Raw genomic sequence first — 18,784 nt, 5'->3', positions numbered from 1 at the left:
TAAAAATTTGGGTTTCTAGGAGGAGAATGTACCTTAGACCAGTAGTTCCAAAACTGTAGTTTATGAACCAACTGCTTTAGAACTTTGAGGCTGATGTTTACTACTTTTTGTTTTTTTGGTCAGCTATTATAGGAGGGAGAGTCTGTGATTCTGCTTCATTCTACTTATTTGCTTTCAGAATTGAAAATCTATCTTCGTTGTGTAGCTTAAAGTCCAAGATTTCATAGCGTGGTTTTAAGAAATAAATGCTCAAGTTTTAGTCTGTACACGGCACATAGTGAGTAGTAAATAAATGCTGGTAAGAATGAGAAGAAGGGGAAAGTTGAAAATAGTGTTTTAATTCATGCAGATTCAGCTTCAGTCTCTTAAAAAATCTTGTGTTTTTTTCTCTGTCTCAGATACAGTCCTGAGTAGTGTTTGAAATGTTCAAGAGGTAGAGATACTAAAAATAGGTCATTAGTAATAAAAAATTATCTGGTTACATCTATAACTTTTCCATTTATCCCTTGACTCTCAAAAAACCCTCCTCCTAATAAACCTATATATTTTTTGTGTGTCCTGTACTGTAGGCAGCCTGATCAGCTACTCTGTCTTTATAGGGCAATTTTGGAACTTGTTTTGGGACATTCAGCTAATGGCCTATATAGGCATAATTGTGTCTAGTTTTATTCAAGCTTAAAAATTCAGTTGCCGTGTTCCATTGGTCTATTTCTCTGTTTTGGCACCAGTACCATGCTGTTTTGATTACTGTAGCCGTGTTGTATAGTTTGAAGTCAGGTAGCACGATGCCTCCAGCTTTGTTCTTTTTGCTTAGGATTGTCTTGGCTATGTGGGCTCTCTTTTGGTTCCATATGAAGTTTAAAGTGGTTTTTTCCAATTCTGTGAAGAGGGTCATAGGTAGCTTGATGGGGATAGCGCTGATTCTATAAATTACTTTGGGCAGTATGGCCATTTTCACAGTATTGATTCTTCCTAACCATGAGCATGGAATGTTTTTCCATCTGTTTGGGTCCTCTCTTATTTCCTTGATAAGTGGTTCATAGTTCTCCAGGCCTCGGAGGCAACACCACACATCTACAAACCATCTGATCTTTGACAAACCTGACAAAAACAAGCAATGGGGAAAGGATTCCCTGTTTAATAAATGGTGTTGGGATAACTGGCTAGCCATGTGCAGAAAACAGAAACTGGACCCCTTCCTGACACCTTACAGTAAAATTAACTCCAGATGGATTAAAGACTTAAACATAAGACCTAACACCATAAAAACCCTAGAAGAAAACCTAGGCAAAACCATTCAGGACATAGGCATAGGCATAGGCAAGGACTTCATGACTAAAACACCAAAAGCATTGGCGACAAAAGCCAAAATAGACAAATGGGATCTAATTAAACTCCCGAGCTTCTGTACAGCAAAAGAAACAATCATTAGAGCGAACCGGCAACCAACAGAATGGGAAAAAATTTTTGCAATCTGACAAAGAATCTACAAAGAATTAAAACAGATATACAAGAAAAAAACAAACCCATTCAAAAGTGGGTGAAGGACACGAACAGACACTTTTCAAAAGAAGACATATATGAGGCCAACAAACATGAAAAAATGCTCATCATCACTGGCAATTAGAGAAATGCAAATCAAAACCACATTGAGATACCATCTCACGCCAGTTAGAATGGTGATCATTAAAAAATCTGGAGACAACAGATGCTAGAGAGGATATGGAGAAACAGGAACACTTTTACACTGTTGGTGGGAGTGTAAATTAGTTCAACCATTGTGGAAGACAGTGTGGTGATTCCTCAAGGACCTAGAAATAGAAATTCCATTTGACCCAGCAATCCTATTACTGGGTATATGTCCAAAGGATTATAAATCGTTCTGTGATAAAGACACATGCACACGTATGTTCAACACAGCACTGTTTACAATAGCAAAGACCTGGAACCAACCCAAATGCCCATTGATGATAGACTGGACAAGGAAAATGTGGCACATACACACCATGGAATACAGTGCAGCTATAAAAAACGATGAGTTCATGCACTTTGTAGGAACATGGATGAATCTGGAAACCATCATTCTCAGCAAACTGTCACAAGAACAGAAAATCAAACACCGCATGTTCTCACTCATAGGTGGGTGTTGAACAATGAGAACACATGGTCACAGGGAGGGGAGCATCACACACTGGGGTCTGTTGAGGAGGACTAGTGGAGGGATAGTGGGGGCGGGTAGGTAGGTTGGGGAGGGATAACATGGGGAGAAATGCCAGATATAGGTGACGGGGGGATGGAGGCAGAAAACCTCACATTGCCATGTATGTACCTATGTAACAACCTTGGATGATGTGCACATTTACCCCAGGACCTAAAGTACAATAAAAAAAAAATTTAGTTGCTCACACGCAAGTGTATTTTTTTTTTTTTTAATTTAAGTTTTGGGATACATGTGCAGAATGTGAAAGCTTGTTACATAGGTATACATGTGCTATGGTGGTTTGCTGTACCCATCAACCCGTCATCTACATTAGGTACTTCTAATGCTATCCCTCCCTTAGCCCCCCACACCGGACAGGCCCCAGTGTGTGATGTTCCCCTCCCAGTATCCATATATTCTCATTGTTCACCTCCCACTTACGAGTGGTGTTTGATTTTCTGTTCTTTGTTACTTTTGTGAGAATGATGGTTTCCAGCTTTTTTCATGTCCTTGCAAAGGGAATGAGCTCATCCTTTTTATGGCTGCATAGCATTCCATGGTGTACATACGGCACATTTTCTTTATCCAGTCTGTCATTAGTGGGCATTTGGGTTGGTTCCAACTCTTTGCTATTGTGAACATTGCTGCAGTAAACATACGTGTGCATGTGTCTTTATAGTAGAATGATTTATAATCCTTTGGGTATATACCTAGGAATGTGATTGCTGGATCAAATGGTATTTCTGGTTTTATATTTCTCTAATGACCAGTGATGATGAGCTTTTTTTCATGTTTGTTGGCCACATAAAGGTCTTCTTTTGGGCCGGGCATGGTGGTTCATGCCTATAATCCCAGCACTTTGGGAGGCCGAGGCAGGCAGATCACAAGATCAGGAGTTCGAGACCAGCCTGGCCAATATAGTGAAACCCCATCTCTTAAAAAAAAAAAAAAAAAAAAAATTAAAAAAAAGTTGTCTTTTGAGAAGTGTCTGTTCATATCCTTTGCCCACTTTTTGAAGGGGTTGTTTCTCTTTCATGTAAATTTGTTTAAGTTCCTTGTAGATTCTGAATATGAGCCCTTTATCAGATGGAGAGATTGCAAAAATTTTCTCCCATTTTGTAGGTTCACTCTTGTGATTAGTTTCTTTTGCTATGCAGAAGCTCTTTTTTTTTTTTTTTCTTCTGGAGACAGAGTTTCACTCTTGTTGCCCAGGCTGAAGTGCAATGGCATGAGCTTGGCTTACCACAACCTCCGCCTCCTGGATTCAAGTGATTTTCCTGCCTCAGCCTCCCCAGTAGCTGGGATTACAGGCATGTGCCACCACACTTGGCTCATTTTGTATTTTTAGTAAAGATGGGTTTCTCCCTGTTGGTCAGGCTGGTCTCAAACTCCCGACCTCAGGTGATCCACCTGCCTCGGCCTCCCAAAGTGCTGGGATTACAAGCGTCAGCCACCACACCTGGCCCAGCTCCTTAGTTAATCAGATCCCATTTGTCAATTTTGTCTTTTGTTGCCATTGCTTTTGGTGGTTTAGTCAAGAAGTCTTTGCCCATGCCTATGTCCTGAATGGTATTGCCTAGGTTTTCTGCTAGGGTTTTTATGGTTTTAGGTCTTGTATTTAAGTCTTTAATCCATCTTAAGTTAATTTTTGTATAAGGTGTAAGGAAGGGGCCCAGTTTCAGCTTTCTGCATTTGGCTAGCCAGTTTTCCCAACACCATTTATTAAATAGGGAATCATTTCCCCATTGCTTGTTTTTGTCTGGTTGTCAAAAGTCAGATGGTTGTAGATATGTGGTATTATTTCTGAGGCCTGTGTTCTGTACCATTGGTCTATATATCCGTTTTGGCACCAGTACCATGCGGTTTTGGTTACTGTAGCCTTGTAGTATAGTTTGAAGTCAGGTAGTGTGACGCCTCCAGCTTTGTTCTTTTTGCTTAGGATTGTCTTGGGGTATATGGGCACTTTTTTGGTTCCACATGAAATTTAAAGTAATTTTTCTAATTCTGTGAAGAAAGTCGATGGTAGCTTGATTGGGTAGCATTGAATCTACAAATTACTTTTCGCAGTGTGGCCATTTTCATGGTACTGATTCTTCCTGTCCATGAGTGCACAATGTTTTTCCATTTGTTTTTGTCCTTCCTTATTTCCTTGAGCAGTGGTTTGTAGTTCTCCTTGAAGACGTCCTTCACATCCCTTAGGAGTTGTATTCCTAAGTATTTTATTCTCTTTGTAGCAATTGTGAATAGGAATTCATTCATGATTTGGCTGTCTGTCTATTATTGGTGAATGAGAATGCATGTGGTTTTTGCACATTGATTGTGTATCCTGAGACTTTGCTGAAGTTGCTTATTTGCTTATGGAGATTTTGGGCTAAGACGATGGGGTTTTCTAAATATACAATCATGTCATCTGCAAACAGAGACAATTTGACTTTCTTCCTTCCTGTTTGAATACCCATTATTTATTTCTCTTGCCTGATTGCCCTGGCCCGAACTTCCAATGCTATGTTGAACAGGAGTGGTGAGAGAGGGCATCCTTGTGTTATACCAGTTTTCAAAGGGAATGCTTCCAGCTTTTGCCCATGCAGTATTGGCTATGGGTTTGTCATAAATACATCTTGTTATTTTGTGAGATGTTCCATCAATACCTAGTTTATTGAGAGTTTTTAGCATGAATGGGTGTTGAATTTTTTAAAAGGCCTTTCTTGCATCTGTTGAGATAATCATTTGTTTTTTTGCCATTGGTTCTGTTTATGTGATGGATTATTTTTATCAATTTGCGTATGTTGAACCAACCTTGCATCCCAGGGATGAAGCTGACTTGATCTTGGTGGATAAGCTTTTTGATGTGCTGCTGGATTTGGTTTGCCAGTATTTTATTGAGTTTTTTCACATCGATGTTCATCAGGGACATTGGTGTGAAATTTTCTTTTTTTGTTGTGTCTCTGCCAGATTTTGGTACCAGGATGATGATGGCCTCATAAAATGAGTTTGGGAAGAATCCCTCTTTTTCTTTTGTTTGGAATAGTTTCAGAAGGAATGTTACCAGCCCTTCTTTGTACCTCTGGTCGAATTTGGCTGTGAATCCATCTGATCCTTGGCTTTGTTTGATTGGTGGGCCACTAATTACTGCCTCAGTTTCAGAACTTGTTATTTGTCTATTCAGGGATTCGACATCTTCCTTGGTTAGTCTTGGGAGTTTGTATGTGTCCAGTAATTTATCCATTTCTTCTAGATTTTCTAGTTTGTGTAGAGGTGTTTATTGTATTCTCTGATGGTAGTTTGTATTTCTGTGGGATCAGTGGTGATATCCCCTTTATCATTTTTTATTGCATCTATTTGATTATTCTCTCTTTTCTTCTTTGACTGGCTGGCGGTCTATTTATTTTGTTGATCTTTTCAAAAAACCAGCTACTATTGGATTCATTGATATATATTTTTTTTTTTGAAGAGTTTTTCATGTCTCTACCTCCTTCAGTTCTCCTCTGATCTTAGTTATTTCTTGTCTTCTCCTAGCTTTTGGATTTGTTTGCTCTTGCTTCTCTAGTTCTTTTCATTGTGATGTTAGGGTACTGATTTTAGATCTTTCCTGCTTTCTCCTGTGGGCATTTAGTGCTATAAATTTCCCTCTAAACACTGCTTTAGCTGTGTCCCAGAGATTCTGGTACATTGTGTCTTTGTTCTCATTGGTGTCAAATAACTTACTTATTTCTGCCTTAATTTCATTATTTATCCAGTAGTCATTCAGGAGCAGGTTATTCAGTTTCCATGTGGTTGTGCAGTTTTGAGTGAGTTTCTTAATCCTGAGGTCTAATTTGATTGCACTGTGGTCTGAGAGACTGTCTGTTATGATTTCCATTCTTTTACATTTGCTCAGGAGTGTTTTACTCCCAATTATGTGGTCAATTTTAGAATAAGTGTGATGTGGTGCTGAGAAGAATGTATATTCTGTTGATTTGGGGTGGGGAGTTCTGTAGTTATGTGTTAGGTGTGCTTTGTCCAGAGCTGAGTTCAAGTCCTGAATATCCTCGTTAATTTTCTGTCTTGTTGATCTGTGTGATACTGACGGTGGGGTATTTAAGTCTCCTGCTATTATTGTGTGGGAGTCTAAGTCTCTTTGTAGGTCTCTAAGAACTTGCTTTATGAGTCTGGATGCTTCTGTATTGGGTACATATATGTTTATAGTTAGCTCTTCTTGTTGCATTGACCTTTTTACCATTATGTAATGCCCTTCTTTGCTTTTTGATCTTTGTTGTTTTAAAGTCTGTTTTATCAGAGACTAGGATTTCAACTCCTGCTTTTTTTGCTTTCCATGCGCGTGGTAAATCTTCCTTCATGTGTGTCTTGGCACATGAGATGGGTCTCCTTTATATGGCACACTGATGGGTCTTGACTCGTTATCCAGTTTGCCAGTCTGTGTCTCTTAATTGGGACATTTAGGCCATTTACATTTAAGGTTAATATCATTACGTGTGAATTTGATCCTGTCATCATGATGCAGCCGGTTATTTTGCTTGTTGATGCAGTTTCTTCGTAGTGTCAATGGCCCTTACAATTTGGTATGTTTTTTACAGTGGCTGGTTCTGGGTTTTGCTTTCCATATTTAGTGCTTCCTTCAGGTGCTCTTGTAAGGTAGACCCGGTGGTGACAAAATCTGGTTCCGAGTTTTGCTTTCCATATTTAGTGCTTCCTTCAGGTGCTCTTGTAAGGCAGGCCTGGTGGTGACAGAATCTCTCAGCATTTGCTTGTCTGTAAAGAATTTTATTTTTCTTTCACTTACGAAGCTTAGTTTGTCAGGATATTAAATTCTGGTGTGAAAATTCTTTAAGAATGTTGAATATTGGCCTCATTCTCCTCTGACTTGTAAGGTTTCTGCACAGAGATCCGCTGTTAGTCTGATGGGCTTCCCTTTGTGGGTAACTGGACCTTTCTCTCTGGCTGCCCTTAACAATTTTTTCTGCATTTCAACCTTGGTTTATCTGATGATTGTGTGTCTTGGGGTTGCTCTTCTTGAGGAGTATCTTAGTGGTGTTCTCTGTATTTCCTTAATTTGAATGTTGGCCTGTCTTACTAGGTTGGGGAAGTTCTCCTGGATAATATCCTGCAGTGTTTTCCAACTTGGTTCCATTCTCCTCATCACTTTCGGGTACACCAATCAAATGTGGGTTTGGTCTTTTCACATAGTCCCATATTTTTGGAGGGCTGGTTTGTTCCTTTTCATTCTTTTTTCTGTAATCTTGTCCTTATGCTTTATTTCATTACGTTGATCTTCAGTCTCTGATATCCTTTCTTCTGCTTGATGGATTTGGCTGTTGATACTTGTGTATGCTTCATGAAGTTCTTGTGCTGTGTTTTTCAGCTCTATCAGGTCATTTATGTTCTTCTCTAAACTGGTTATTCTATTTAGCAATTTGTTTTACCTTTTTTCAGGGTTCTTTGCTTCCTTGCATTGGGTTAGAACATGCTCCTTTAGCTTGGAGGAGTTTGTTATTACCCACCTTCTGAAGCCTACTGTCAATTTGTGAAACTCATTCTCTGTGCAGTTTTGTTTTCTTGCTGGCATGGAGTTGTGATCCTTTGGAGGAGAAGAGGCATTCTGGTTTTTGGAATTTTCAGCCTTTTTTGGGCTGGTTTTTCCTATCTTCGTGGATTTATCTACCTTTGGTCTTTGATGTTGTTGGCCTTCAGATGGGGTTTTTGTGTGGACGTCTTTTTGTTGATGTTGATGCTATTCCTTTCTGTTTGTTAGTTTCCTTCTAACAGGCCCCCCTGCTGCAGGTCTGCAGGAGTTTCCTGGAGGTTCGCTCCAGACCCTGTTAGCCTGGGTATCACCAGTGGAGGCTGCAGAACAGCAAAGATTGCTGCCTGTTCCTTCTTCTGGAAGCTTTGTCCAGAAGGGCACCCGCCCGATGCCAGCCAGAGCTCTCCTGTATGAGGTGTCTGTCAACTCCTGCTGGGAGTGTCTCCTGGTCAGGAGGCATGGGGATCAGAGACCCACTTGAAGAGGCATTCTGTCCCTTAGTAGAGCTCGAGTGTCATGCTGGGAGATGTGCTGCTCCCTTCAGAGCTGGCAGGCAGGAACATTTAAGTCTGCTGAAGCTGCCCCCACAGCTGTCCCTTCCCTCAGGTGCTGTGTCCCAGGGAGAGGGGAGTTTTATCTATAAGCCCCTGACTGGGGCTGCTGCCTGTCTTTCAGAGATGCCCTACCTAGAGAGCAGGAATCTAGAGAGGCAATCTGGCTATGCAGGCTTCGAGGCGCTGCGGTGGGCTCTGCCCACTTTGAACTTCCCAGCAGTTTTGTTCACACTATGAGGGGAAAACTGCCTACTCAAGCCTCCGTAATGGGAGATGGCTGTCCTCCCACCAAGCTTGAGTGTTCCAGGTTGACTTCAGACTGCTGTGCTGGCAGCAAGAATTTCAAGCCAGTGGATTTTAGCTAGCTGGGCTCCATGGGAGTGGGATCTGCTGAGCTAGACTACTTGGCTCCCTGGCTTCAGCCCCTTTTCCAGGGGAGTGAATGGTCTGTCTCGCTGTTGTTCCAGGCACCACTGGGGTATGAGAAAAACTCCTGCGGCTTGCTCAGTGTCTTCCCAAATGCACCCAGTTTTATGCTTGAAACCCAGGGCCCTGGTGGAGTAGGAACCCGAGGGAATCTCCTGGTCTGCGGGTTGCAAAGACCATGGGAAAAGCTTAGTATCTTGGCCAGAATGCACTCTTCCTCATGGCACAGTTCGTCATGGCTTCCCTTGGCTAGGGGAGGGAGTTCCCCAACTCCTTGTGCTTCGCAGGTGAGGCAACACCCCACCCTGCTTTGGCTCTCTTTCTGTGGGCTGCACCCACTGTGTAACCAGTCCCAATAAGATAAGCTCGGTTCCTGAGTTGGAAATATAGAAATCATCCGCCTTCTGCATTGATCTCGCTGGCAGCTGCAGACCAGAGCTGTTCCTGTTTGGCCATTTTGCCAGCCACCAAATCCATGATTTCTGAGAGTTCATAGAAGTGACACTGATGAAATTTAAACATGTCGCCAGGTTTCAGCAATTCTTACAGCTTCCTTAACTTCCCCTTGACTTCTGCAGTTTTTATTTTCCATTTTCAAAATCTTTTTTTTTTTTTGAGATGGATTTTCGCACTGTTGCCCAGGCTGGAGTGTAGTGGTGTAATCCCGGCTCACTGCAACCTCTGCCTCCTGGGTTCAAGCGTTTCTCCTGCCTCAGCCTCCTGGGTAGCCAGGACTACAGGTGTGTGCCACCACAGCCGGCTGATTTTTGTATTTTTAGTAGAGACAGGGTTTCACCATGTTGGTCAGGCTGGTCTTGAACTCCTGATCTTGTGATCTGCCCACCTCGGCCTCCTGAAGTGCTGGGATTACGCCACCACAGCTGCCCCAAATATAGTTTCTGACCTTCAAGAGGTGTCAGCTTCTCAAAGATAGGAACTCTTTTCATATTTGAATTCTCAGTGCCTGGAATCTAGTCAGTGAATGAGTGAATGCATGAATGTCTCTTGTTGGCCCACCCCCCCACCCCATTTCTGTTTCCTTCTCATTTCTAGCTGGGTTTCAGTAAAACTTAGAGTATTATGTGAAAGGAGAGTCTTACAATTGCTTTGAATTAAAAAGCAAATTAAACTAAAAGCAGCAAGGGAGTAGAATGTATTTATTTTCCTACCAAACAAAAGAAAATTGCTTTTATTTGCATGTACCTCTTGATTTAATTTTGTGCATTCTTGCTATAATTAGACTTTGATAGGAAGGTCTTTTATTGTTCTTCTAGGTAGTTTTATTTTGCTTCCCATATTTTTTTCCCCTTTTCAAATTTTCCTGCTTATGAATTCTCGAGAATTGACACATAGATGCTTGAAACTCATGAGGCACCTAGAAAGGGAATTAGGACAGCTTAGTAACAAAGAAAATGTTTTATTTCTATGGGAAAAAACTGTTTTGCTTTATTAGGTTTGTTTAAATTATAGTATACCAGGAAAGGATGAGCTTAACTGTCTTTATCCCTGACATAATGTATCATAAACCTAGTTTTTCCAATTAGAGGATACCTGTATTTTTGCTTCCCAGTGTACACCCAGTATGCCACCAGAATTATGTGTGTGCCACCTCACCACCCCCAAACCAAACCATACCAAACAATCTGGCTTTTTTTCTGCCAGGCCACTCCTCTATAACCCAGTTCCTTCTTTGCTTACCAGTATATATGTTGACTTAATAAATTGTTTCTGTGAAAGGAATCATACCTTTTTAATCTGCCATTTAAAAAGAAATTTAGTTTATGTAGCTTCCCATAAAGGTAACATGGCAGGCCCTCAATTAGTGTTATGTGAAAATGTAGCATAATGGTTAGACTTTTCCTATGGTAACATCTATATGTTACTGAAATGTGAAAATGTATGCATACAGAAAACACCCTTATCTACCAAGAAAATAAGAAGCTTGTTATCTAAATATTAACTTTTTCCCTTTCTCATCTGTTATTGAGCTAAATCCTTGCCAGAAATCTAGATGGTCAGTAGTTGTCAGTACTTCAGTTGTCTTTTTGGCCTCTACAGACTCCACCAACCCTCTATCTGCTTATATTTAACCAAGTATCATTCACTGTTTTCATTTTGAATTAACAGTCATCTTGTCAAACATCACCTTAGGGGCCCATCTGCAAATCTGCAAATTGTTTATGTAATATGGACCCAGGGTTTTCCATTCAATCTGTACAATTTAGGCAATGGTTTTGTCTTTGTTAGTAATGTTTTTGATATTTTGGGCTTATCTTTCAGTCAGGACTTTGGGAGTGGTGAATTAAAAGATAGATTTAAATTGTGTTTAATTTTGGCTTTGTTTTTGCATTTTTTTTTTTTTTTTGCTTTAATGTTTGATTATACTAATTCTGTAGAAGAAAAACTAAAATCTCTGGATGGAAAAATGCAAATGTATCATAATGAAGTTACTGTGCTGGCCGCAATATTTTTTTTTTTTTTTTTTTTTTTTTTTGAGACAGAGTTTTGCTTTTGTTGCCCAGGCTGGAGTGCAGTGGCACGATCTTCGGCTAATTGCAAACTCCGTCTCCTGGGTTCAAGCAATTCTCCTGCCTCAGCCTCCCGAGTAGCTGGGACTACAGGCGCCCACCACCACACCCAGCTAACTTTTGTCATTGTAGTAGAGATGGGGTTTTGCCATGTTGGCCAGGCTGGTCTCGAACTCCTGACCTCAGGTGATCTGCCCACTTCGGCCTCTCAAAGTACTGGAATTACAGATATGAGGCACCACGCTCGGCCCTGGCTACAATTTTACAATACATACTTATATCAATTTTAGGGGGCTTTGGTTTGATAGATTGAGAAAAGAATTGATTTATAAAAATTGACAAAATTCATGGATGTTAAGTATAATTTAGAGGTTAGAAACAAAATTTAAAAAGGTTAACAGGCTATATTTAAAATCTACATATTTCTGAAAAGTAAGAACAATTTACAGCCATGTGCAAATTAAATTTTTTTCAAATTAGAAACTAAATTGTGACAGCATAATGTTAACCTTTTTGCATTTACTAATTTTTTTTTTAAATTGTAGTTTCAGTCTGATGGAAGCAAACAAGAAGATAAAGAAAAAACGGTAAGAGATTAGAAAAATCCAATAATGTGTCTAATGTTAGTCTTGGTACAGTATTCTACAAGTTTTACTGTCAACAAGCTTTAATTATCTGTATGAGCAATTGTTTTATACTGTAGATGCTGATTATAGCTTTTGGCAGCTTATGCAAAGTTATCTTTTGAGATTAATCTTTCTTTTCCCTGAAGATTAGTATATTGAAAAAGGAAGAGAGATAAAAGTTCCTCATTCCTTTGCTACCCCTTTCCTTAGCCCATTGATGTCTTAGATGGAGAAACATAGATAAGCGTTGTGAAAAGGATGGGTGAGGAATGGGATATTGTGTGTTATGAGGTTAAGAAATGGTAATTTTCCCAAGGCTATCATAAATTTATTGTTGGATTCTATTAATATGGGCCTCTTACTGAAATAACTTTTCCTTTTTTCTTTTAGGAAGTTATCCTTAGCTGTTTGCTTAGCATTACTGACCAGGTACTACTTCCATCTCTTTCTTTGATGGACTGCAATGCTTGTATGTCTGAGGAACTATGGGGAATGTTTAAAACATTTCCATATCAGCATAGGTAAATACATATTATTTTCATTTTTTAAACTGCTAGTAATTCTAGTAGACTAACCTCTAAGTGTTTTAACTTTTCCTAATTCTTCATCTCATCATTTTTTAAGATATCGTCTGTATGGCCAGTGGAAGAATGAAACTTATAACAGTCACCCACTTTTAGTAAAAGTTAAAGCTCAAACAATAGACAGAGCCAAATATATCATGAAGTAAGTTTTAATTTATTTATTTTTCATATTAATCTAATTTATTTCTGGGTCTAATTTACTTTCTTTCTGCTAGCTTCTCTGAGCCTCAGTTTTGAGAAAGCCTCTGTCTTGTGAATGGTATAGCTGATTTATATACTATAGACAGAATGACTATTAATTGTGGTTTTAGCTATATTTGATTACCAAGTTTTCATAGTTGTCATGTTTGCATATGGATAAAAATCTAATGAAAATCCCTTTTAATGCATGCATCATATTATAGGATAAGAGTTTTGTGTTTTTTTTCTTTTTAAGGACAGCCTGCTGTGGCCTTTGCTCAATATGTTTAGTGATTTGTGCAAGGTAGTCAAAGTTCTAGCAATTTCTTCTGCTGAAAGTTACCATAATAATTTTTTTAGTCTGTTAGGAAGAACTAATGAAATGATGCAGAATTATCTCCATAGGGAGTCAACTTTTGAGAAATTTCTTTTTAAAAAATACTGTATGCTTTTATTTTCATATCATTAAAAATATGAGTGATGTTCTACTTCCCAGTAGATTATTTGAAGTTTAATTATGAAAATCATATACTTCAGATTAGTATCAGTTTAGATGCTTAATTACACTGCTGTATTGAAAGTGTTTTCAACGAGGGTGATGTCAGTTGCCATTCCTTTTGTAAATTCATAGCAGTGGTATGGTTATTCTAATTAAAAGTGTTCGATTTCTAGTTTATTTAGATTTAACAGTGCGTAATGTCTGTTAAATGTTGTCTTTGCCCAGTGATAATGTTTCTGGTCACAGTCTACTGGGAAAACAGATGTGTGCATGATTACAATCTAGTTTTTTTTTTTCTCCTGTGAGCCTATGGATTATATTAAAACAATCTAGTTTAATAGGTGCTGTTACATAGCATGAATAAAGTGCTATGGGAGGATAGATGAGAGTAAATGATTTTAGTTGGGGGAGTTTTGGCAGGAGATGATATTAGATATGAAAGAGTTTCTGGACTTAAGAGTTCTCCAGGTACAGTTTCTAGCTTAACAACAGTTAATATTTAGGGAGCTATTACTATATGTGCCAAGTATTAAACTAAGTGCTCTACATGGATTGTTTGATATTATATTTAAGCATTATTGAATCCCTTGAATCTGTCTCATCTACTGTCTCTACCACCACTATCTTAGTTCTTTTATCTGGTGTATTACAGTGATTTGTGTATTCTCTTACTAAAAATCATTTCATGACTGACTTTACCTGAAGGTTTATGTTAAGCTTTATGGCATAGTGATATATAAGAGGTCCTCCCTGATTTGTCCCTCCCTGCATCTAACCTCCTTTCCTGCCAATTCTGCTTCCAGATGTACTGAGTCTACTTATGTTTCCCTGACTGTACTACTGTTTCCTTAGCTTCTCTTCCCTTGTATGTACTTTTTGTTTCCTCTGTTTGTACAGGTTTTCCCTTACCTTCCTTTCCCCCTTTCCATCTGGTGACCTCATTCTTGGAGAGTGAGCTCCAGTGTTACTTCCAGTGAAGGCTTCCCTAGCATATACTGCCAAACACAATGGATCTTTATTTCTACCACTATTCTTTGTGCATATAATGTTATCATACCTGTAGGTACATTGCTACATTTCTATGATTATTTTTCTTTTTTTAGCTATCTAAAATTTTAATTAGTTTATATGTTTACATGGTTTAAATTTCAGTAAATAAGGTATACAATACATACAGCAGAAAGTCTCACCCCATCCTACATCTACTCAGTTCTTCCCCCACCCCGTAAAAAGTAACCACTATTTAGTCTCTTATATATCCTTCCAGCTATTTTTATGTATATATGTCAATACAAATGTATTATCATCATCTTCTTCTTCTTCTTCTTTCTTCTTTCTTCTTTCTTTCTTCTTTCATTTTAATATTGCTTTTTCCTTGTAAAGATGGGACCTCACTATGTTGCCCAGGCTGGTTTCAAACTCCTGGCCTCAAGTTATCCTTCCACCTTGATCTCCCAGTGTTTGGGTTACAGATATGAGCCACTACACCCCAGCCACCTTTTATTTATTTATTTTTGTTTGTTTGTTTGTTTATTTATTTATTTTAGAGATGTAGTCTCGCTTTGTCACCCAGGCTGGAGTCTAGTGGCACGACCTTGGCTTACTGCAACCTCCGCCTCCTGGATTCAAGCAGTTCTCTGCCTTAGCCTCCCAAGTAGCTGGGACTACAGGTGCCCGCTACCATGCCTGGGTAATTTTTGTATTTTTGGTAGAGATGGAGTTTCATCATCTTGGCCAGGCTGGTCTTGAACTCCTGACCTTGTGATCCACCCGCCTTGGCCTCCTAAAGTGCTGGGATTATAGGCGTGAGCCACTGTGATGGCTAGCCACCTTTTATATTATAAATAGCATATAAGTACTGTTCTGTTGATTGCTCTTTTTGTTTAAGAATGTTGAAATTTAATAAATGATTTTAAATCTGTTTCCATCGCTGGACCAGGCTTGAGAGCAGGAACTGTTATTCATCCTTGTATTTCTCTTTTTTTTTCTTTTTCTTTCTTTCTTTTTTTTTTGAGATGGAGTCTTGAGTTGTCACCCGGGCTGGAGTGCAGTGGTGCGATCTCAGCTCACTGCATCCTCTACCTCCCAGGTTCAAGCAATTCTCCTGCCTCAGCCTCCCGAGTAGCTGGGATTAAGGGTTTCACCATTTTGGCCAGGTTGGTCTCGAACTCCTGACCTCGTTATTTGCCTGCTTCGGCCTCCCAAAGTGCTGGGATTATAGGCATGAGCCACTGCACCCAGCCTCATCCTTATATTTCCATACTTGACCTTAGCCAAAAGACTGAGACACAATCGTCCTTGTGTTTCTAATGCTTAGTACTTGGACTGTCATCGTAGGCATTAATATGAATGAATGAATAAACATATAATTTACTATAGAATAATATGTGCAGAATTTTTAATACATTTGGATTTTTGTTATATTTGTAAGCTATAACTATTTTACCAGGCTTAAACAACACGATTTTGTTACTGTTCGAAGTTTTTAGATTGAGCATATAATGTATTAATTTATTACTTGCAGGATTTCATGAGTTTTGAATACTATTTAAAACATGAGCTTGCTATAGGGCATTTAATAATTCTTTCTACAAATGTTTATTGTGTTCCGTATGCCAGACATTGGTAGCTTGAGGAGAAGACAAAGACAAGAAAACATTTCTTTCTTTTTTTTTTGTTTGTTTGTCCCTCCAGGGGATGGAGGCAGAAGGGAATGGAATAAAAAACAGAGAGGAGGGGTTGGCCTTGGCAAGTAGAGGGTAGGGAACTGAAATATTGGGGTTAGAAATAGGGACAGGTAGTGGTAAGTTGCAAGTTTGAACAAAATACTGAATAGCCAACGTTTAATGGTCTCTCTTTCTGTGAAACAGAAGAAACTGGGATATGGAGAATTGGAAAGAGAAACAGTTGATGATGAAATAATTTTGATTGATGGGGCCAATTTTGTCATAAGAAATTAATTATAGCAAGTTTGTCACTTGGAGAATGGTCACATTTCCTGAATTATAAACTGAATTCATAATTTACTTCATTATATTTTCATCCTAGAAAGCTTCCTTACTGTCACTTGTAGCCTTTTCAAGTCTCTGCATTTATTATGTAATAATCTCATCACAGGCATTTGAGATTCTGTGTAATAATTGTTTTGAACTGTAAGAATTCATAGATATAAATTTGAATAACGAGCAAAGGAAGAAATAAAGGAGTAGAATTTAGCTTCAAAATAATTGTTTACCTTGACTATGAAAAGCAGATAACTTTACATATTGAGGAATGCAGCATGAGCTATTACTCTGTTCAAGTCACTGAGCCAGATGGCATGAAGCATTTCATTGCATGACACCAAATTTAATCTCTTAATCCCTAAACTGATAAATGAGTCCTCCTAAAACTGAAATAATTTTGATTATTTGTAAGAAGAGTTTTATATACTTATAGAGTACATTAAGAGTTTTACTGATTATTTTACTGATTATTAGACTATTACTATAAAGCTGAAATGTGTATTTTGTAAATGTTAATCATTTAATATAAAGTCTCAATACTATCTGGGAGAATCCCTAACCAAAATAGCCCAAATCCTGCCATAAAGGATACGATGAATGTGGTCGTTTACGTGAATCCATTTTGAATATTTGGGGAATAACTGGTTTTCCCCCCACTATGATGTAACAAAGCTATCCACATTACAAGGAATGTTACTTAAGATGATCTCTGCCACCTTTTTCTTCCTCTGTAGGCGCCTAACCAAGGAAAATGTGAAGCCTTCTGGAAGACAAATTGGGAAGCTGAGCCACAGCAATCCAACCATTTTGTTTGATTATGTATGTTTTGAGGTTAATATTATTTTAAGGGATTTTTCTTTTTGTTGCCTTTAAATCAGTGCAAGTGGAAGTTAGAAAATGAAATATTGTAAGGTTACGCTAAAAAGAAAAGTATTATACAATGTATTTAACACATTGATCTATTTTTCTGTTAATAGTAATATGTAACAGTGTTAATATTATAGACAATATAATGTTATTTTGTATACCACATTTTGATTTCTAGAAGTGTTACTTGTTGAATTTAGTTTTTAGAAACATTCAAATAACATTTCATTGTGATTGATACTTAATACTAGTACTTCAATATTTAGACATATCTTTTTTTCCACAACTTTAATTCCATCTTTTGTTTTTTGAGATGAAATCTCGCTCTTGTCACCCAGGCTGGAGTGCAGTGGCATGATCTCGGCTCACCACAACCTGCACCTCCTGGGTTCAAGCAATTCTCCCGCCTCAGCCTCCTCAGTAGTTGGGATTATAGTTGTGTGCCACTGCACACAGCTATTTTTTTTGTATTTTTCCTAGAGATGAGATTTCACCATGTTGGCCAGGCTGGTCTTGAACTCCTGACCTTGGGTAATCTGTCTGCTTTGGCCTTCTAAAGTGCTAGAATTATAGGCATGAGCCACCATGCCTTGCCAATATTTAGAGATTTCTAAAACACATGAGAGAGACTACACTCTTTCATTCCAAAATTGAGCTTTGGACCAACTGGAATGATTTCCTTTTTAAATTTTTTTTTTAAGCTTCAGGGCGTACATGTGCAGGTTTATTACATGTATATATTGCATAATGCTGGGGTTGGGACTTCTATTGAACCCTTCACCCAAATAGTGAGCATAGTACCCAATAGGTAGTTTTCAAACCTTGCCCCACCGCCCCCCCTTACTTTTAGAGTCCCCAGTGTCTTTCTGTCTTTATGTGCCTGCAAACCCATAGTAAAGTTTCAGGATACAAAATTAACATACAAAAATCAGTAACATTCTATACACCAAATAATGTTCAAGTTGAAAACCAAATCAAGAGCACAATTCCATTTACAATAGCCACAAAAAAAGTACCAGGAGATACATCTAACCAAGGAAGTGAAAGATTTCTACTAGAACTATAAAACACTGATGATAGAAATCATAGTGATACAAGCAAATGGAAAGACATTTCATGCTCTTGGATCGGAAGAATCAGTATAGTTAAAATATCCATACTGCCCAAAGGAATCTGCAGATTCATTGCAATTCCAAATTACCAGAATTGGGATTTTTTCCTAACTGAAAAATGTAGCCTAAGAAAATATTCTCTAAGGCAACAACACAATAGTAATTTCTATATAAATATGAAGTGTTAGGAAACCACTTTAATTATAAGCATTATTTCTTTTGAAAAATAAAGTGTAGCCATTACTTAGTTGGTACAGTAGAAATCCTTTGATTAGTTAATGTCTTCTGTTGTTTGTTGCTGTTTTCCAGATCTTGTCACAAATACAGAAGTATGATAACTTAATAACACCTGTAGTAGATTCATTGAAATACCTCACTTCATTGAATTATGATGTTTTGGCCTGTATCCTTTAAAGGGAAGTAATATGTAGATTTCGTATTTAATAGATAATATGGTAAATGCTTTATTTTTGTTCTGTTTTTCTTTAGTCACCATCTGAGGTTGATTCAGATGGCTGATTTGAAGTTTGGTCAGTCAAGTGTGTGTGTGTGTGTGTGTGAGAGAGAGAGAGTGGTGTGTGTGTGTGTGTGTGTCTTTGTGTTGTATAAAGGGAGACATGTTAGGCTCACCAAACTTTTTTTTTTTTTTTTTTTTTTTTGGTGAGACAGAGTTTTGCTCTGT

General features: G+C 38.4%; 1 protein-coding gene and 1 long non-coding RNA gene across 14 annotated transcripts in view; both read left to right on the top strand.

Annotated features, from left to right (window-relative positions):
* The window catches only part of THOC2 (THO complex 2), a 129,223-nt gene that overhangs the window by 73,160 nt on the left and 37,279 nt on the right, over positions 1-18,784 (top strand). For 10 of the 13 annotated variants that reach the window (XR_004262740.1, XR_004262738.1, XR_004262739.1 and 7 more), the window contains exons 13-17: positions 11,775-11,816; positions 12,246-12,376; positions 12,480-12,581; positions 16,858-16,954; positions 18,412-18,505. Coding sequence is in view for 10 of the 13 variants with exons in the window: in XM_032258429.1 (XP_032114320.1) it covers positions 11,775-11,816; positions 12,246-12,376; positions 12,480-12,581; positions 16,858-16,954; positions 18,412-18,505 (466 nt within the window). In the remaining 3 variants the exon portion in view is untranslated. The remainder of the gene's footprint in view (positions 1-11,774; positions 11,817-12,245; positions 12,377-12,479; positions 12,582-16,857; positions 16,955-18,411; positions 18,506-18,784) is intronic. The other 3 variants (XM_032258432.1, XM_032258427.1, XM_032258428.1) reach the window with 1 other exon arrangement.
* On the top strand, positions 6,699-7,040 carry LOC116536645. Its single transcript, XR_004262741.1, has 2 exons — positions 6,699-6,819; positions 6,897-7,040. It is a non-coding gene; the product is annotated as an uncharacterized LOC116536645 (long non-coding RNA).

This window comes from Sapajus apella, unplaced genomic scaffold (genome assembly GCF_009761245.1).
Source record: "Sapajus apella isolate SASKATOON/1434 unplaced genomic scaffold, GSC_monkey_1.0 scaffold102, whole genome shotgun sequence".
NCBI classification, from domain to species: domain Eukaryota; kingdom Metazoa; phylum Chordata; class Mammalia; order Primates; family Cebidae; genus Sapajus; species Sapajus apella.
This window is presented reverse-complemented; position numbering and strand designations above follow the sequence as displayed.